The sequence below is a fragment of the Heliangelus exortis genome, chromosome 7, assembly GCF_036169615.1.
Source record: "Heliangelus exortis chromosome 7, bHelExo1.hap1, whole genome shotgun sequence".
Lineage (NCBI taxonomy): Eukaryota > Metazoa > Chordata > Aves > Apodiformes > Trochilidae > Heliangelus > Heliangelus exortis.
In genome coordinates this window covers 11,717,616-11,739,014 of record NC_092428.1, presented here as the reverse complement: position 1 = coordinate 11,739,014, position 21,399 = coordinate 11,717,616, and the positions used below count along the sequence as shown (strand labels likewise).

The following is a 21,399-nucleotide window of genomic DNA, read 5'->3' as shown; positions in this document are numbered from 1 at the left end:
CTGCCACAACAGTGCTCTGTGCCACTGGAAAATAAGGGACTGGCATTACTGAACACCACATTCAAGGCATTCCTTACTACAGTCTTAAAGGGCCATTCATCCCCACCCTATCTAAAATAGATACTGGATAACATGAATACGTGACTGTGGATTCCTTTAACTTTTTGTCTTCCTAACATAAAGAAACCAATGTCCAACAGTTGCATCCTCACCCATTGTCCTCATTCTCAGTTACATAATCAAGTGCTAATGCTTTCTGTCATAGCCAGTATTAATCCTTCCATTTCTACAAATACTTAGAAGTTTAGAGATTTTGTAAAATCATATAATCAGCCAGGTTGGAAAGGACCTCTGGGATAAAATTCAAGATCATGGCCACATCATTGATATTAATTGACAAGCCACATTTTTCAACCCAATCATATTTAGAAGTGGCTTTTTTGTCTTCTTCCCTAACAGATGCTCTTTGCTTTCCACTAGTTTAGACAGGAGCCAGAGAAATGAGCCAAGTTGCTAAATAATGCAGATGTGAGCCTGGTGCCTGAAAGCACTATTGTAAAATCTAGAACATTCATGAAGACAAAACCTAGGAGCAATAGCAGTTTCTATCAGGTATCTTTTGAAACCAAAGGCAAGGAGAAAACTTTTTTTTGTTGTTGTTTTTGAACTGAAATTTCATCAGTCCTAGAGGAAAACGTACTGCTGGAAAGAGGGGAGAACTGAACTTGTCTAAGCTACACCATAATTTTATATCATCTACATTCAGAGTTGCAGTGTAATAAACCCACCTGATAACACCTCACTCTCCTATACCTGCTGACCGCGTGGTTTCCTTTTCTAAGCAATTATAATTATAATAATTTCAGGGACATTTGCTCTTCAAAAAAATTGAGAAAAAAATTCTTACAGCCAAATAATTTGAATTAGGCTAATGGAGAAAAAAAGGACATGTTTCTTTATTAACCATTTTTAAATGGCAAATGCAAGGTATATTTTTTTTAAATTAAAAAAGAAAAGTAGTACCTTGTCCAAATGCAACAGACTTTGGAAATTTGAGACAAAATCTCCTCAGTTTTTTGCTCACTTAAAACAGTTGGCTTGTTCCACTTCATAAGCAGTTTCATCTTTGGCACAGGCCCTCACACATGGGCTGTAAAGCAGCATCAAGATGGTCATAAAGTACTTAAAGATGAAGGACACTAATTCTGCTATTTTTTAAGAAACAGGAATCCAGAAGTGATCAAAACACTGCTGCTTTTTCCTTGAAGGATTCAATCATTCCCTTCAGTCTTTGTGCTTAGGAACAGGCACAGTCCCCTCTGTGTCACAAGTAACTTCGTGCTTTACACAGTCCTTCTCCATTATTGCTCTCTCTGAATGGGGCATAAAGCCTTGGTCCTGGGGGAAGTTACACCTCTTGTTTTACAGGGACATGTGCTCGTACGTGAATGGCAAAAGGTCCTATTACTGTTCTCTGTCAAAGAAGTAATTTGGTACAATCTCACATCACCTTACTTTTCTGCAGTTAAGAGAAGTCCCATAACTCAACAAGGCCAGCTGATCTCACACACCTGACAGAAAGGACAGTAAGCATCTAACTTAAAAATGAAACCAAAAAGAGCTTAAAAAGTATTCAGACTGAAATCTTAGTGAATGTTATATATTTCATCTGAAAAGGTTCCCTCTTCCTTTTTGTGCTGCTTCTGCAGCAAAGCAAAGCTCTTACAATGCTCAGCCAATGCTACCCAACAGCTTCAAGCAGGGATAGATAATACAACCCTTTTCATTTGTGTGTTCACAGAGTGTTTAGTTTTGTTTTTTTGTTGAGTGAGTGTGTTATTTCAAAGAGAAAAGATTTCTCTAGGAAGAGATGCTGTTCTTAGTGGGCATCTTCTCTGCCTGAAATGAAGACACTGCTGGCAACAGTGCAGCCTATGGCATTTAGCTGGGGCAAAGACTACCCAGTGCAAAGCAGGGTCTGGTCTCTCCACAAAATTCCCCTTCCAGACATTGATTCTGCCCAGACTTTCATAACTGGCAAAACAGAGATGTCATTTGAGTCTCCAACTTTGCCCTGTGTGCAGGTTATGAATTAAGACTACTTCTCTGATTAGATATCAACTGTGGAATTAAAAGGTAGATTATTTTTAGCAATTATCTAATTGAGCTGGAGCAGCAGTCAGTTGTAAGATATTTTACATATGCAACATTTAGTATCTCTTTCAAAAATCATACTCTATCAGTCATTTTTGCAGGGAAGAGAGGAAGGAAGTAGCAGCTATCATAAAGCTGAGAAGAGATTTCTGAAGACCTTCAGGCGTCTCACTGAAAGCCTAGAAAAAATGGCAAGGGGAGAGGTCTGGAAGGGCACAACCACCTTCACACACCAGTGATGAGAACACTTGAAAACCTGAGTCAGCTCTCTGATACTTGTCATGGTGGAATGGCATCTTTTCTAGAATGGGTTGTAGAAGCCCCCATGACAGCATACTGAACTGTTTTACTGCTCATGAGGCTAAAGCATGACTTAGCCTGCCTGCTAGTGATTTTTTTTTTTCCCCACAGTCTGATAAAGAAAGGAAAAAAGGCCCACAGAATAAAGACTTGGCTAAGAAACTTAACAAGTCTTCTTGACTCACAGGGTTTGCTGGAGACTGAGAATAAACAGCACCTCAGAAAAACAGATCATCTGTGCTGCAGGATGTCTCTGTCACTGGCCTTAGTGGGATGCGCTGTGTACAGTCAAATTGGTATCAAATCCCATCCCCTGTTGACAAGAATTACTCTCAGGCTTGAAACACAACAGTTTTGTCATCTTTTTAAATTACCTTTTCCAGGCTAAGATGTCTCATATGCATTAGTTAGATTACATCAACCATGAAGGCTGTTCATGAGCCATACAGGATACAGCTCAAAGGAGGCCACTCAGAGATTAGATTATCAACTGCCTGAGTTTCTCCCCCCTTATTCACAGAAGCAGCAATGCAAACTGTGTGACAAGGGATGAGTATGTGATTTGTGGGGTCATGTGGAAAGGGAGATAATACCAAAGCACGAAGATGCTACTGGCAAATGTACCTTCCCTCAGCAGAACATCCACCCTGGAGCAGAACCATCCCTGCAGCTTCCTCCCACGGACCCTGCAGCAGGCACAGCCACTAAGGACAGGCTAAGCCTAATGCACACAGGCATTACAAACCTGAGAGCCTAAATCCAGCAGCTCTTGGGGACTTGAAAATGCAGTTGACAAGCAGCCAACCAGCAGCATAACCACCAGAATGCCTGCAAGGTATCACAGCCCTACCAAGTCTGTGCAAAGCACCTGTAGTAGTGCACATCTGAAAAACTCCTCAGTAGGCATTCAAAGACTGACTAAACACGTGTCCCAGTGACAAGCAGATATCAAGTACAAGCTCAAGTACACAGAAAAAACCAAATAACTATAACAAATGTCTAACAGACACAATGGAAGATCACAGCCAAGAATAAAACACAAGGTGGATCTAATTCCCTCTCTATATAAAGAACTGATACTGACTCCACTCCCTGGACCACACAATGCTAGTCTTGCTTCTTGCCACAGTATCACTATCAAATGAAAACGAGTGAGAAATCTTATCTTGAATCAAATGTGTTCAACAGTAACTGAGCTGGGATCCTTATCTCGTGGTTGGAGAAGTTGATATCAATGTCACTGGTGAATAAAAACCTGGAACTATTGCAGATACAAGTGTCTCAAGGTCTCCAAAACACCAGAAGACTACGAAGCATAAATCAGACTTACCCTACTGCATTTGGCATGTAGATAGGCAGTAGAGAAGCTTCCACACCTCACTACATGCATCTCAGATGCAGCCTGAGGCTAACTAAGCAGGGGTAGAAAGCATGAAGCATTTAGGCAGCCTGGTAGGAGGCACAGGGCTTTGCCCACCTCCTGCTGCTTCGAACATGCAGCTAATACAGCACTTGCACACTGCCTTACTAGAAATAAAGCCACACATTTCCTTTCAGAATGTAATCAGATGGATCAGGGAAGGCTGAAGAGGAATATTTTTGAACCTCTTCCCATTTGGAAAATACTTCTCAGTGATTTGCCTGGAAACCATTACAGTCCAGTTTTCCTGCACTTCCAGGAAGGCACCTCTACAATGCTTTGGGAGGTGCAGAGCTCCACAGGTGTACCTGAGCAGGACTCTCACACACACCTGCCAAAGCATGTAGCAGCTTGTACAGAACCATGTGCAGAGATTTCAAGCCTTGCAATCTTGTGATAAAAGCAACCCGGTGATTATTTCTGTAGCATTTGAAAGCCTTAACTCCAGTGGTCTCATTAAGAAGTTACCTTCCCCTGTCAGGCCTGATCCTAGGACAAAGGGTACAAAATAGCTTAATAGCTATCATGAGAATCACAGAAACATCTCACGCAAAAGAACTGCTGAAAGGCTATATATAGAGTTTTCATGCCTCAAAGCAATGAGACATTTCGGGGCTACACATTGGATAAAAACACTGATACATTTCAAAGTCTGAGTTTTGATCTATTTTTATTGGCTTCTGCTTTGTTATACCAAGAAGAAAATGACAATCTCCTTCCATCTTTTAATCTAACATACTACTTTTTTATTAAGTCCCCAGATTGAACCAGCCTAACAAGATTTATGTAAATTTACAAGGCAATCTCTCCTCCCTTTGCTTCCTTATGTTACCAAACACTAATTTTCCAAAGAGTTTGCTACACATTAAACTTGTAGAGTTTGCTGTGCCCTGCCAGTTCTAATTTAGTAACAATACTTGAGTTTTTGCCCCCAGGCTCTCAGAAGGCCTTGCAATGGAAGAAGACCATCCCATGAGCAGAAGGATTCACTGAGTCTGATGCCCTGCAGTTTGGTATCCTGTGGCTGCAGGCTTCATACAGGCTACTCACCCTCATGAGCTGCCTTGTGTTTAAAAAGTGCTATTTCCAAGGGCTTTGGCACAGGGTGATGCTGCAGCTCCAAGTTGCGACACTGCAAGTTAAATTCCCTTCTTCCTGCAATGTCTACAGTTCCGGCAAATATTTAACATTTAGCCAACACGTTCAGAAGTTACTTGCTGTGTGATTGTGTAAGTTCACTTCTCCTTGTAAAGAAAGCTAGAAAATATTGAAAAAAAAAAAACCCCACAATCAAGAACCTTACCAAAAAACATGATACAGTTGAAAACTGAGATGCAGGAAACAAAGGTACCCATAGGTGAAGTAGCTTACACCAGAAAATAAAAGCCAGAAGCAGGCACAAGATTCAGATTTCCTGTCTCTCACAACTACAAGGGAACTTCCTTTTTTTCCTGTGTATTTTTTTTTCTCTCTGCAACTAGACAACAATTTAATTCACTATACATTAATGCTTTTTGGTATAAGAAAACTTTCTCATCCAGAGATCATTTGCAATGTCAAAAACCAGCAGCTCATCTGCAAATCTTCAGCCTGCTTATTTTTTTATGCATGATATGCATGCACGTACACACACACATTTTTTGGAAGCAACTTAAATGTAAACGGTTGGTCACAGATTGTGCTGGAGAAAAAACCACTGACATTAGTACTTTCTACTCCTGGCACTTCCCTTTCATATTTGGCAGGCGAACTCTAGATGAAAAAGCCCCTGGAATCTATAATGACAACAATCACATTAAAATGGTCAACATTTTTTATGCTGAATGGCAAGGGACACTCACTTCATTTACCAGAAAGCAAGGAAAAAGCAAAGCCTACTCATAACTTCAGAAACAGCCAGGCTGTTCCCATGTGTATTTTTCTCTCTGTCATCACTTATGGTAAACTATTATTAATGTTCTTCACATCATTTTGGTATGTCAGGCTGCACTGGGCTTATTAAGAACAAAAAAAAAATCACTGCCAACTTTCACTTTCTGTTGACTGTAGCAGAGTCCATCATGCTTTTAAGTGCAAGTCCCTTGAGAGCTGCTTGCTGAAGGAGCCCGTGAGAAACGGGTGAGAAGGGGACAAAAACACACACGGATAGGGTAAGAGGAGGCATTTGCAAGTATTTTGTTTTGTAATATGACCCATATTATGAAAGCATGGCAGAACTCTGTATTGAACCACGCCTTGTATTTCAATCCATCTGTCTGTATCTATACACACACAAAAAAAAAAAATGCCACATTTTTCCATTAGTTTTCCTCTTCTGATGATTCCATAGATACAAGAGATTATAACAAGGGTTGCTCTAGTACTGAATCCTCCTCAGTAGCTCACACTGCTTTTGCAACTAGAAATAGAGGGATCAGAGATTAATCCTCTGTCCTGGATAACATGAGGAGCCAGTGACAGTGAAAGTAAGTATAAATAGGCAGAGTAGGCTCTTTGTCTTGCTGCAGCCCCCCTTGGTTTCTAAGGGGGCTCTTCCACCAAGAGATGCCTTAAGAGGTCGTTATGAATAAAATGAAAAAAGGCAACTCTTTTGTAAGGCCCAGAGTAATTGAGAAAGAAGAAGCAGCTCCCACTAATAATCCCTGTGACATCACCTTCCCTCTCCCAGGAAGGTAAAGGCCAGGTTCAGCTCTGCTGCCAAGAGAAGCACTTAACAGTAGCAAGAGTTAACTCAGTGTATCTCACTGTTTAATTACTGCTACAGGGCAGGTTGTACACAGAGAGTCTCTTGGTTCCTGTTCAGTTCATGCTACCAAATGATCCTCTTCTGGCAAAATTCAGTAAGCAGTAACCATCAGCAACAGGAATCAGGGCAACACATGAGACCCCCCCCACTGCTGTCCCTGCACAAATTCTTGAGTAACAAGAAAGTGGAATGTAAAACCCAACTCTGGCAACAAGAACAGAAGCACATTCGCCCCTCTTCAAGCTGCACCAATGGCACTGAGTTATAAGCAGTAAATCTGAGTGACAAATTATTCTGGTCATTAGAATCAGGGGATCAGACCCAGGTTATTAAGAATTGGTTAATTCTACAGATACTCTTCCTTGCAGGCACACACAATAGAAGGAACTGAAAAGCTTTTTTAAAAATACATCTGAGAAGGAGGGAAGCACCAAGAATTTGCATGCTTTTTAAAAAAATTAGCCACTTTCGCTGTAACTTTGCATCCTTTTGGTTTTGTTTTTGTTTTTTCTTGTCACCCCAGATCCTTCTATGTGTCCTTCCTTCCCCTCTACCTTATCCAACTAACACTTTGATTCAAAGAGAAACACTTCTCATCCTGTGTCCAGAACAGGGCAAAAATCAAGCCACCTGCTCAGGGAAGAACAGCTGGGAATATTTTTTTTCCCTGTAATGAACCTCTTAGCTTCATGGTGTGTAAGCACAAGATCTTACTGAAGCTACACCAAACCTGGGGGTAAACTCACACTTAGTAGTTTCCAATCACCTGTTAAATGACATTTCTAAATCTAATGCCTGTTTTGCCCAAGGAGAAACTCTGGAATGTTTGTTCATGGCCACCCTTTCCTACAGATTGGACTGCTGACATGTATTTCTGGCCTCCTTTGGAGGACATACAGATAACAAGGCATACATAAATAATACACAATATCTACCTACCTCAAAATGTACAATATTTATATTCTATATTGATTCTAGTCACAGGTTTACAACTTGAATCCTTAAACGAGTATGCAGGAACTAAGTGCTTGTCTACCAGTTGACCTGATTTCACTGAACTATGGAAAACTGCAGCCTCAATTTCTAGGCTCTTTTACTATTTTCCAGCTGTTAAACATATAATGGGCATCAAAATTTTCAACAGTTTTCTGTTAAGTTCAATCAGCCAAGAACATTCTGCCAGGTCTCTGGTTAAATTCAAGATGTGCTACCAAGCTCCACCATTTGCCTGCAGAGGTGAACTCCAGAAAGGCACCTATTTAAAAGACAAAGAAATTCAATGGTAATCTTGACCTAAACCAGACTAAACCTTATAACCAGCTGGGCACTTAACAAAGGCCAGCCTTACCTCTGGTCTCTGGAGAAAGAAATTGCACGCACTAGAAACTGAGGATGGTTGAGGTATCTCTCTCTGCTTCTGTACTGTCTAGTGATGAGTTACATTTAAGAATAACTCAGCTCTTGAAGTTTATCTTTAATTGAAAAAAGACTGTTCTTTCAAGGGCACCCGTCTATTTACTTACCCCAGAATCAATAAACACAATGTAATCGGTTGTTATTTTAACACTTCACATGAATGTCATTAGATACCTTAATAAAAGACCCAGAAAAATACTGTGGGAAGAAGTGAAAAAGACTGTTTTGGAAATCACGAGTTCTCTGGACAAGTGGTGTTTTCAGAAGCAGCCAGACAACATAACTAAGAAAATTGGCCCTAACTTAGTGAAGAGGGTTTCAAGAACCTGTAGCTGTGAAACTTTGCAAAGAACAAAGCCCACCCAGAAAGTTTAATGCAAACTCTGCTATGCCAGAGCAAACTGTGACCAGATCTTTGCAGTCAATGCACAGCTCACCAAAACAGAAGTCAAAGTAAACCCTTCACAAGTTGTCTCACTACGGAAATGAACACAGTGAATAAGACGTTCATGGCTCACTCAGGTCCTGCAGCAGCTATCACTACATGCTCCAGAGAAAGAACTGGAGCAGGCTCATTCCTCAGGAAGATTTCCCCTCTAATACTTTATAACCTAGAAGTGAAGTTTTTCCCAGACTTGAAGTTTGACCACTCTTTATACCCTCCTACAGCTTTTCCATTCACTGCCTGCCACATGCAGGCACAGTTCAAGCACTATGATGCCCAGGGCTCCTGCAAGCTCCTTCCTTCAGAGCCTGTTCATTTTTTAAAGTAGCCTCTTGCAGAATAGTAGCTAGACACTCCACAGGATCAAGAGTTCCTAACATTTTGGGGGGAGGAAGGGCAGGATCAGAGCAAAACAGAATATACAAATAAATAAAAAATATAAGAGAACATTCCTGATTTCATTTTTCCTGGTGAATGGCCATGCTCACTTTATTCTTCACCACTTCTGAAGCTGGCTGTCCCTCAGTCACATTTGGGCTGACTGCTTCTGAGGTGTATGGCTGACAGACCCATAGGCAGAAGACTCCTTTTTCTTAGGCAGCAGAATCAGTTCAGGACTTGAAAGAACCACCTGCCACTCCTTCCTTGAGCAGCATTACTACTAGAAGCTGCCACACTCCAGCAGAGATCTACCTTCCCACTAATACCAGTGTTTGGAAGGGCAATAAGGATATCAAGGCTGCCAGAGAAGAGACCACATTTGTTACATTGCCCCAAGTACATGTGACAGCCTCAGCAGCTGGAAGATGGAGTCCTTTCACCATTGAACATAAGAGAGTTGCTTGTCCAAGTAGTTAGACCTAAAATAACAGAAGTTCGGGTTTTTTTTTTAAAAAAAAAGTCATCCAGAAAATACAGAAAGTTCATCCAGTGTGACTAGGGAAAAGCAGCCAGGGGACAGGTGGATTTTCTAGCACTGGAATCATAACTGCCCCATATGGACAGCTCCACCAATTCTAGAAATATCCTTACACTGAGGCATGAAAATGGTTGCAGCTGTTCTTCCAGTATGACACCCCAAGCCACAAAATTGCTTCTTTTCAACTCATTTACGTCCCTAAGCAAGACTGCTGATTAGGGCCAGCTTAAAGCTAAATTCAACAAAACAAGACAAAACAAACAAAAAAGCAAAATAAATAAATGAAAAGCAACAACAAACCAAAACAAAATAACAACAAAAAACCCCAACACCATAACAACAACTATTCAGTGAACTGTTAATTTTTTTTTTAAAGTTCACATCAGACTCTAACCAGAGTCACACTGAGCCCTCAGCAAAAGGGCAGTTGTTCAGGCTTCAGTAGTCCTATCAGTTTCAGCAACCACAGCAGAATCAAATTCTGGGCATTTTCTCCATGCAATTACAAGGGTTGTTCAGAGGAGTCTGACACCAGACAGTTTAGGCCACAGCTGAAAAGATGCCAACACCTCTCAGCAGGTGTTATTCTGGGTGGTAGGGCACATCCTTGAGCCAGGACACTTCATGCTTCCAACAATCCTAGTCTAAAGGCAGACTTTGCAGTCTGCATCAGTGGAAATTCATCAGCATTGATAGGTTTCAAAGAAACCATTACAGGTTTGATAAATAAGTGCTTTTCAAAGAAACTTCCTTTCCTCTGAAAACTGTTGACTAGGACTATTATTGGATCAACCTCAGCCTCTTCTGACACTTAGTCCAGAATTAACGTCAGCAGCAGAAGCTCATTAAGAGTGTTTCTGCTTCAGCTGATGTGTTACTATCAGACCAGCTCTCTTTTTCCACCTCCATCCTCCTTCCAAGATCTCTTTCCACCTCCACTCCAGTTCTACTTAAATTTTTCTATGTTCAGTTCATACTGCTGGGTTATATCACACGTTTACTGAGCTTGTCAACTGCACAGCTTGAGCTGTGCCCTCTTGCACTTCAGCTTGAAACAAACTGATTTTGCATTAGCATGTTATAATCCTACCTCTGCTCGCACTTCCAGCTTACTCAAAGGAGGAAAAGTTAAAGTGTCACGGCTCTAAACAACTCGAGTATAACTTTATCTGCCAACTACCTCCAGGAAGCATGAAGGGATTCTCATTCTGCTGCGAAACTTCATGATCTGTTCTATACACATTGTGACCGGGACCTCTTACGTAGTTTTATCTCTGGTGTGCCTACATTTCCACATCGTTATCTGAATGCAAACTCGGATCCTCCTCCAAATCGGGGACTTTGTGCCAATACAGCACCCCTCCCACCCAGCTGACCCGCTCTCAGCACCAGTTTCCCAGCAGCAATAAGAGCACTTCCAGCGCCGAGACGCACACAGACGAACTAAGGCTGAGCGGACTAAAACCACGGAGGTGAGAAAGCCTCTTACCCGTGAAGTAGGTGCCATTTCCTCAGCTCCAATCGAGGAACAGCCCCCATCCTCTGCCAGCTGAGCCGGAAACCACCGGTACCGGTACCAGCACCGGCACCAGCCACCGACGAGTGGCTCCGACCCAGCCCTGGCCCGGCGGGTCGGCGGAAGCGACCCCGCGGCCGCGCTCCCTCCTGCCCCGGCCAACGCGCCCCGGGTGCCGGTGCCTCAGGCCGTGCCGCCCCCGCACGCTGCCTGTTGCTCTCCGTCACACCCGGCAGCTCCCAGGAGGCGCCTCACCTGCGGGCAGGCGGTCCCAACGCCGGACCTGGAGGGGCGAGGCGGTGTCCCCGGGGAGGTGGGGGGGGGACGGGACACACACACGAATGGCGGCCGCGGGTCAGCGGCCCCCTCGCCAACCGAGCGACACCGCGGACAGCCCGCCCGGTGCCCCCCCCGGCGGCCCGGCCTCACTCCCCGCGCCTGAGGGGCGGCGGACCCGGCGGAAGAAGCGGCGGCGGCGGCGGCTCCCCACGGGTAGGGCGGCGGCCGAGCCTACCTTGGTGACCCGCACAGGGCCGGGGCCGGCGGCTCCTGCTGCTGCCCATATCCGGGGCCGGGAGGCGGCGGGCCGTGGCACCGACAGGCCGGGGACTGGGAGGCTGCTGTGAGGCCGGACACTCCCGGCTCTCTCGTCCGGCTGCTGTTTACTTGGGTTCCCGGGCCGGGCCGCCGGGCTGTCTGTCAGCGCGCTCCTCGCCCCGCCCCGGCCCGCCCCCGCCGCCATGGCCCGGAGGAGGACGGGGAAACGAGGCGGTCGTGCCCTGGCTCGCTCCGGCAGGGAGGGTGAACCCGGCCCCATCGCCTCCCGGGTCACCGTTCCGCGGCGGGCGTGCTCGTAGCGCTCAGAACGAAAGACGCAGAGGCGTTCCCGCCTGGGGCCGCGCTGGCACAGCCCCGTCCCGAGTCCTTGGGCACCTTCACCGGAGGCTTGCGGGCCGTCAGGGAGAGGTTCGGGCCCCTCTGCCAGTGGAGGGGCTGGGACAGGCAGGGGAGGGGGCTTCCCGACAAGCGTGAGGTGACAGGCGGTCTCCGGGTGTCCCGAGCTTTGCTCTCACCCTTAGCTCCTTCTGCGACAAACAGCGGTGCTCAGCTGACGTCCAAAGGGAAAACGGCTTGCTCTTTATCAGAATTAGAAGAAAATAGCTAAATTAACTTCATAAGGTGCCATTTAACTTTTAAAAAAATTAAGTATGCTCTAAGCCTGAAGATGTCTTACAGCTACCTTCCTGTGGTGCTTTGTATCAGTTATTCACCTGTATGTGTGGATTTATTAGCAGAAGATTATGCAAACAAAGGTTGGAGTACAAACTGGTTGGACTCGGTGATCTTAAAGGTCTTCTCCAACCAGAATGATTCTGTGATTCTGCCAGAAAGGATGCTAATGAAGTTTGCCTCATAGCTAAATCTGGTGCCATGCTCTCCGTTGCTATTTTACACTTCCATTTTGCAAGTAGCTTACTTTAGTTATTTATTCCCAAAGAGAAATCTCGGGAATCTCCTTAGATATTCTGAAATAGGTGAAATATACTATTGAAGTGAATCATGCAGGGGAAAAAAAGCAAAGTGAGAGCTTTATGATAAGATGCTAAGGGAAAGATTTTCTACATCTAGATGTGGTATCTATCCCTCAGAAAGAAGTGGAAAAGAACAGGAAGACAGGCAGCTTCACAGAACTGCTTCTCTCAGGGCAGCAGGGACAGGAAAGCCGATACTATTAAGAGAAAAAACAGAGAACAAGGAAAGCTCCTGACACGACATCCAAATTCATTCACTAAACCTAGTCAAAGTTTTTTATCTCCATAGTCTGCACCAGTCAGACATCTGCACAGTCAGTAATCTACAGGACTTCAGGGGAAGTGGGACACCCAGAGTACTCTGTGTCTTCCTGGGAAGATGAGAATGCGTCTCCAGCTGTTAAGTCCGATGAAGACTGAAGCTGAAAATCAGATGCTTAGATTGTACCCCCTTATAAGAGAGTCTGTAAGAGTATGGCATAGTGCTTATATGATGATAATCATGTCCTTTTGATAGGCAGTGTATTGCAATGCTGGCTTGTAAAGGCAATTGGTTTCCATCCTAAGCTGTACTGCTGGCTTACCTTTGAGGCCACAAGGTTATCTCAGAGGCTGGTTTTGTCCTTCTTACTCTCAGTCTGGTTTTTGTGGGGTTTTAAAATTAATTTTTAGGCTAGGATTGTATCCCACTGTGGGAACAGCATAGCTTACCACCCGGTATTTTGTGCCAGGCTAGGAAAGGGGCCTGTGACACAACTGGAATAGAAGTAGAAATTAAGAGAAATAGTCAAACAGAGGGTAGGTTTTGCAGGTAAACTAGAATAATTAACTATTAGGCCTGAAATGAAAGAAGCCACAATAAGTCACTACAGCACTCTTCATTCTCAAGGAGAGGAAAGTTCCTAAACCCATTTGCAGATCTAAGCCTTCCTTTTTTTTTTGCAATTTTCATTCCACAGTCTCTACACATTTTCCCATAAAGCTTGTCTAGTATTTTAACATGTATTGTTGTTCTTGAGTTAGAAGGCTCAGCAATAAACTTCTGAACAACAGAGCTTGGACTACAGCCTCAGTGCTACAAAGCAAACACTACTGTGGCATATTCTCCCTGCATGCCTCACAGCCCTCAGTAGAAAATGCAAACCTAAGCCTTTGCTAGTGTACCCACCCCCAAATTTGCCAGTAATTTAAAAGGCAGGAAACAAAAGTAGACTTAAGTGAAAGGCCATTAGGCAAATGGAAACCTTAAAGGCTTCTAGCAAGTGTTGCTGTTCACAATATGAGCAGAAGATACAAGTTTTTTTAAAATACATGGGAATAGAACATCTCTACTTTGCTAACTGGATCCCTCTGGCTCAAAGTTAAGGGAACACCATAGCTGGGAAATATGCACCTAAAAATGGATGTCACACTGAGCTCAAGATACTGATGGAACTATGGAAAGAGCCACCCTGATGCTCTGTACATAGGATCTGGACTGTGAGTACATACACGTGGTCTTTGTAAACACTTGCCATCATCATAAAATTGTTTAAAATCACAACAGAAGAAATTCTTCTGTTCCCAGGAGGCTCCAATTTTTCTCTAGAAGCAGCACAGATCTAGTGAACAGTTATTAAGACTATGCTTTTCAGAAATACTTTTACTCCTTTCAGCAGGAAGACCATAAAAAGTGTTGTGGGCCAGAAACCATGAATGGTAAAAACTACTGTACAACCGTGCCCCCTCTTTTTTTATCTTTAGTCATGACAATACATACAGTAGTTATGTGGAAAAGCATAATTAATTTTTTCCCCAGATAGTGATATATAATCTTACTACTCTACCATATCAGCATGAGCACCTGCATGTTTCCATAGCAGCTCCACAATATTTTAGGGGATTATTTTAGAATTACACTGTGGTTTGGGTGTCTGATGTTATTTAGATTTCCTGGGGAAAATCTGTTTCCAATTCTACCATACATTTAAAAAGCCACACTAGTCTCCTCCCTCATTATTTTAAGAACCTGCAACACTTGCAGCTTTTTGTACAAAACCATGCAACACCGTGCCACTGTAATCAAACACCCAAGAGATCCCTTGTAACAAATAGGCTGGTGGAACTACCCTCATGCACTCAAGCACACACATCTTCATTCATTTCTCATGCATGTGCATGAATCTGTGGCTATTAATTTAAAATGTAGAAAAAGGCATCTATTAGACTGATTTGCTACAAAAATTAAAGATTGTAAGCCTGATGACCAGGAGGCTTTAAGTCCAGACACAGGCACATGTGCTCACACGTGCAAACACAACATGCATAGATAGGACAGAATGTGCTCCCAAGGCCTTGTCTTTGCTGGGTGTACTCCAAGCCAGCTCTGTTTCCTTACTTCCTTCTCAGTTCCTTTACCTCCTGCATATCCTGTGTGTTCTCCCATCTGCTCACTCTCTTCTAGGCACACTACTAGCACAGATAATAGGAATTTATTCAAAAGTTCTCTGATGACCCCTGATTTTACTGAAGGAGAGCCCAGGGTTCACTCCTTTCTGGATGCTGCTCTGCTGGCTCTGCCTGTGCTAGGTGGATAAAAGAGATTCTGGTAAGAAGAGCATAAAGATTCTCATTAGGGAAAAGTGAAAGGAACCAATGTGAATTAAAGTAGAAAGCAGTAAGGAAGTACAAATGAAGTTTATGTTATTCATGACTTTTTAATTTCCGGTTCTGCATGAAAAAGGACAGAAAACAACTTAACTCTGCAAGGTCTGGAATTCCTTAAAACCTTGCTATCAATGTTGTTCACACAGCATTATTATTTTATACTCTACAGGGCAGGTGGAAGCACTTTCTGCCATTTTCTCTTAGAACATTAAGTAAACTAGATGTATCTTTCTTGCCAATTTTAGAAGGAAAATTATTGGCTGAGGTTGTTTCAAGAATACAGAAAGTTAAATATGTTTGTGATTTCTTCGAGAACAGGAAAAAAGGCAGCTGCCACTCCCTTTCTTTGCCAGTCCAGAACATCAGTGTTATAACCAGAAACATTCAGACACGATGTTGGAAACATGCTTGCTGTCTGAAAACTGTTCTGCTACAGTAAAAGGCAACAGTTCAGAACTGAAAGAAAGAAGAAACCAGATGATGTGTGAGGATTGCATGTTGGGCCCTTGAAAGATGTTACAATGCTGAACAAGCACCATATGGTGTTAGAGCACTGACCCTTTGTGAGTTAAGAGAGAAGGAAGTAAGTCCAGAAGTGAGGCTATTCATCAAATATACACATGCAACATATCCAAAGAGCTGCACTCACTGTATAATAAACTATTTTTCTTATTTTATTGTTGTGGGCTCCATTTTCAGTTACTTGCAAGAAGTGACCCAGCAGAATGCACTGTTCAGATTCTGCTTAAAGAAACATCTTTTGCCAGAAAAGCAACAGATTTCTAAGCCTGTATCACATAAAAACACCAGCAAAGCTCGAAGTACATTATTTGCAGGAGCCTTAGCTAATGTATTCCCAAAGCACCTGAAATTTATTTAATTTTCTTCAGTCTCAGATGCAGGATAAAAGTTAGCACTGCAGTAAGTACACTTTACTAAAACCTGGCTTTCAAAAATCACTAGGATAAGATAATTTGAAACTCATCTCTGACACAGAGTGGCATCAGTCATTAAAATCTGGCTTGGAAAGCAACAGGAGAAAAATGCAAATCTGCCTGCAAACCAAATTATAACCTTTCTCCCAGCAGAGTGATGTAAGATCCTTGTACTTTGTGGATTCAGCAGACAATTACTGTAGCCAGCTCTACACTCAGGGGAGGGTACACATGGGGTATGACAAACCTGGATGGCACCACACACCCAGTAGACTTCAGCAACTCTTCCCAGTCATGTGAGGGTGCCTCTGAAGACAGACAAGATTGGATACAGCTCTGACTCTGTCTCAGAACAGGTAAGATTTTTCAGTCATAAAGCCTAACTCAGGCCTTAAAATGCTATCATTTGTAGAAGTGTTAATGGGGATTTTCTGATTACTGAGCCTCAGAAATAGAAAAAAAGGTTGACAAGTTCACCAAACTGACCTTTTAAGGTGATTTCTCTAGACAAAACTAGTTCTCTAGGTATGGGGTTTAGGGAAATCCAATAGACAACATTAAGGTCTCATCCTTGATTAAAGCTTATAGCTCTACAAGTCACTTAGGATCCAGATGAAATAAAGGAGAAGTCTGTACCTCAGTCCCTTTGTATCCCAGTATATTTTAATGCCACCGAGTTTATTCTTTCATATCCTCATCCTCTATCCATACATAAGCAGTATTTGTCATTCTAAATCATAAAATTATGGGGACAGGTAATCTTTTTAATGCATATATAGCATCCAGCATAGCTCATATAGCCTCTGAAATTCATAATTGCAGTGTTAGTGGGGAGGAACAGGGGAGGGCTCTGTATTCTTCAATACATTAAGATTACCTCAAAGTTTACATCATAAAATCTAACATGTTTTTGTGGGACACTTCCATTCTTTACAAAGTTTTTTGAAAAGTTCTGAATTAGGAAAAAGAAAGGAATGTGTCCTATTGCTGGCCTCCTCAAATCTGTTCAAACTGGGCTGAACAAGGGTCGTGAAGAAATACTCAGTTTTCCTTGTCTATGGTTTTCTTTGTAAATCTTAGGATTGAACCAAGCCAAAACTTTTGACATTCTTAAATGCCTCCGCTGCCCCCTGGTGTCTCCTCCCTGCAGCTTCACATGGAAAGCTCAACAAGTTCTCTGCCACCAAGCTGTAATAGAAAAGTTATGCATAAATCAATGGACCACACTTCTAGCTGCAGTTCTTTTGCAGACTGATGCTAGCAGTAACTTCTAAAAAAGATCCGATTACTAGGCAAGTCTCATTCTAGCAAGATACTGCAGAACAAACAAAACCTCTGTCTTAAATTAAACACTGCCAGCAGAAATTGCTTCAAATTAGCCAGAGTACCAATAAACTTGCACTGGAGACTTACAGTAAGATGGGAAATAGCAGTCTTCCTTTTTTAGGCAAGCTTCTGTAGATATGCTATTAAATTACTGCTTATGCTAAGATTCTTTTTTTTCCTTTTCCTAAAGAACTATTAATAGGAAAGGCAAAACAATGACTTGAACTAACATACTTTCTAATAAATATGCACACAATTGCCATAAAAGAACATAAAGAAAAAAACCCACATGGTTGCAGTGACAAGAAAAACAAATATACTGGCTTTTTCATGGACTGATAAAGAAGATGGAGACCAAGACCGGCACACAAGAGCTGAAAATGCAAAATCTCCCAGACACTGATTGTGGCTGTGGATGGGAAAAGGAATGGCTAGAACTGTCTGTTAGAACCCAGCTCCCTCAGCCTGTCTTTATAGGAGAGGCATTTCAGGCACCTGATCATTTCCTCAGGTCTGTGTCCTTCCTGTACTGAGGGCTCCAGAGCTGGATGCAGTACTCCAGGTGAGGTCTTACAAGTGCTGAGTAAATCAGCAGAACCACCTCCTGATCTGCTGGCCACGCTTCTTTTGATGCAGCCCAGGATGCAATTGGCCTTTTGGGCTGCAAGCTCTCACTGTTGGCTCATGTCCAGCTTTTCATCCACCAGCACCCCTCCTAAAGTCCTTTTCTGCAGGGCTGCTTTCTAAAACTTCACCTCCCCAGTCTGTACTGAGTGTGGATTGTTCTGACCAAGGATCCTGCACTTGGTCTTGTTGAACTTCATGAGGTTCACCTGAGCTCACCTCTCCAGTTTGTCCAGGTCCTTCTGGATGACATCCCATCCCTCTGGCTTATAGAGAGCACCACTCAGCTTGGTGCCATCTGCAAACTTGCTGATGGTGCACTTCATCCTGTCTGTATTGTTGATAAAAATATTAAACAGTACAGGTCCCAGTACAGACCCCTGAGGGACACCACTTGTCTCTGATCTCCATCTAGACCCTCTGGATGCAGCCATCCAGCCAATTCCTTATCCACTGAGCAGTCTTCCCATCAAATCCGAATCCTTCCTATTTGGGAGACCGTGTTAAAAGCCTTGCACAAGTTCAGATAGATCACAGCCACAGGTCATTTGGCTGTAGGAAATAACTTGGTTCAATGACTCAATCTACCTATGGTCAGATGACAACAAAGAAATACACAGAAAATCTGGCACATCTTGCTTGGAAGACTGGAAAGACTTTGAAGTATAACTTGTTCTTTAACCACACAACTGTCTTCATGAAACTCTTATCATACAGAAGGATTCACCAAGAAAAATCCTGCAATTTACATGACTGTAAACTATAATTTAAAAAAGCAGTGGATTTCACTTCAAGAGGAAAAATAAGGCAAGTATCTACCCTACTGTAAATAAATTGATGGCGGAAGACAAAGACCAGCTTTGTGAAATATTTTGCCCAAGATGGCCGATAAAGGAACTGATTAGGAAACAAAGACAAGGCTAAGAATATGAAATAAGTCAAAATCAGCAGTAGCCTAAGCATCACTAGAAATATATAGTTCTGCCCCCACTTTGGACATTTGACCGGTTTACCCTCAATGTGCTCTCAGACTGGGGTCACCACTGACACCTTGTGGAGTTAGTGTAGCACGCCATGGCTGAAACACAACCCTTCCTATCTTTTCAAGAAATCGCTCCTTTCTGACAGAAGTGGTAGAAAAGCATTTCTGATTAGTGAAAATGTTTTGCTTGCAAAACCTCTTCTTTTTATATTTGCTCAGTTTGTGTAGGGAAAGGAGGACAAAAAGTAGTACTGTGAAAAGTCATGTTCCTTTACCTGTGCACAGATTTACTTGTTCAATGGTGCACATCAGTCACCTTAAGAGACATCAAATATAAAATAGGAATTGAGACAGGTAAAGAGAACAGAAAAAGTGCTCTGGCAAACTTCTACTGAGCAAGTGAATAACTACAGTTCTACATATTCAAACCCAAGTATTATTGCTCACAATATCCCAATGGCTCAAAACACACCTGCTTCACAAGAAACAGCCAAAGTTCATCTTTCTATTAAGCACATCAACTCATCTTAGACAATAATCTTTGAATGGGACAATAACTACATGATGGAAGTCACTTTTTTTCAGTGTTTTCTACCCAACACTCCAACCATTGCAAACATCGCAAAACTAAAATAAAATCAGTGTAAGAACTACAGTAATCAGCAGCATCACAGGCTCACAACTTAGTTAGATTTATGTCCTCATGTGAGCAACACAGATAGAGAAAGTGTCATATACATTTCAAGATTAATCTGATTTACATAAAAATCACAAAGACATCACCCCACACAAAAGCCACAGGTGGAACCAACTCCTTGCAGGCAGAAGCAGTTCCAAACCCACAACTTACAACCAGGAGTATGATGGAAAAAAAACCAACACCAAACAAAGTGTCTAATTAATTATATGTAAAAAAAGCTAGAAAGACTTTGTTTTTATAATACAAAGCACTAGCAGTTCTAGCTATGTCTACAACTGAAGATTGTTAGCAGAAGGCACCAGTGCAATTACAGTCCAGGGGACAGCAAACTGAACAGAGATGAAATCTGAAAGCAGATTTTTACCACCATGACCTTCTAGATATTTCAGAGAAAAGAAATACTATACTCAAGATTCAGAAACATTTCTGACACATCTGTGGCACTTATCCATTTCACATAAGAATCCTGGAGGTCATCCAAGAGGGATTATACCCAAAAGGTCCTCAAGCACAAAAGCTGCTTGCAAAAAATATTTGATAGTAAGGTAGAGAGACATACACTGGTCACTGGTAAATTTCCATTATGCAAATGCTTTATCATACAATGTAATTACATGAAAGAATTCACAAAGCTAAGCATTTCTCTAAAGGAGATGCATAGCACCATAGAGCACTGATACTCAAACCCCAAACATGTAGGAAAGTTTACACAGTAAACAATAATTAAACCATAGCATAGTCTAATACAGGATTTGGTAAAACTTGACAGCACATATATTAGCAACTAAGAAAATTGATTACAGATTTAAGTGCTTTTAGGTGTTTACCTCTGGCTGAAACTAAGAGTTCCTGTAAAAGTATTGGAGGCAAGAACAAAACCAGAACTCTGTACAGAGCATTAGGCATAATAAAAAAGAGTTACAGTAAAAACTATGAGAAGCTACATATGTGGAAATTATTATTACAGCATTGCATTTTCTGAAAAGTATTGTTGTGCACTTCATTATGCATATGCAGAAAGGGAGTCATAAAAAAGATCTGACTCCAAGATTTCCTACCACACATCAGTTCTGTAGCTTCACTAAACTTTGAGTAAGGCTATTCTAGTCCACTGCAAAATAATTTCCTGAAAATTATACTTGTGTAAAACCACATTAAGTGATGATAGCAAATGTTATTTTAATTCTATTTCTTACCAAATCTCTCCTGTACCTATAAACAGACCAATATCTCTGTTTTAAGAATGTTGCTTAGCAGCAAATAAGTAATTGCTGAGGAACTAGTACTATTCACTATTCCTTTTTATTCTCCTTCAACATCAAATATTGTCACATGGGGTGAAACAAAAACTACAGGCATGTTGATAGTATCTGGAACTGCTCAGCAGGGATGTACTAGGTGCAACTCTGTTCAGTAAGAAGTATGCCTAGAGGTCACACAAACACAGAACTACCATTTTACCTTATCACTGCCCAGGAGAATGATTTTGAAAGTTTTAATCAAATGTCATCACTCTCTGAAAACTCCAGAAGGTTTAAGAAGTTTCAGGTGGACTACATGAAATGGGATTTCCTCCAAGAAGGAGAAGTCTTCAAGTTACTTCTCCCCCTTTCAGTTGTTCTCTTTCTTTTTTTGGCCCAGCTTTTGATTGCCATGCTCATCAGCTGCCACTGTTTGACTGGAATGCAGAATAGACCATAATACCACAAAAACCTATGTTAATGACACAGGCCATGAC

At 42.2% G+C, this 21,399-nt stretch overlaps 1 protein-coding gene across 8 annotated transcripts in view; it reads right to left on the bottom strand.

Moving 5' to 3' along the window:
- The window catches only part of MARCHF8 (membrane associated ring-CH-type finger 8), an 84,109-nt gene extending 71,896 nt beyond the window's left edge, over positions 1-12,213 (bottom strand). For 3 of the 8 annotated variants that reach the window (XM_071748821.1, XM_071748828.1, XM_071748824.1), the window contains exon 1: positions 11,431-11,570. Coding sequence is in view for 3 of the 8 variants with exons in the window: in XM_071748826.1 (XP_071604927.1) it covers positions 11,431-11,733 (303 nt within the window). In the remaining 5 variants the exon portion in view is untranslated. Of the gene's footprint in view, positions 1-10,490; positions 10,801-10,889; positions 11,200-11,430 lie in introns of those variants that run through there. The other 5 variants (XM_071748822.1, XM_071748825.1, XM_071748826.1 and 2 more) reach the window with 4 other exon arrangements.
- Positions 12,214-21,399: the final 9,186 nt, after the last annotated feature.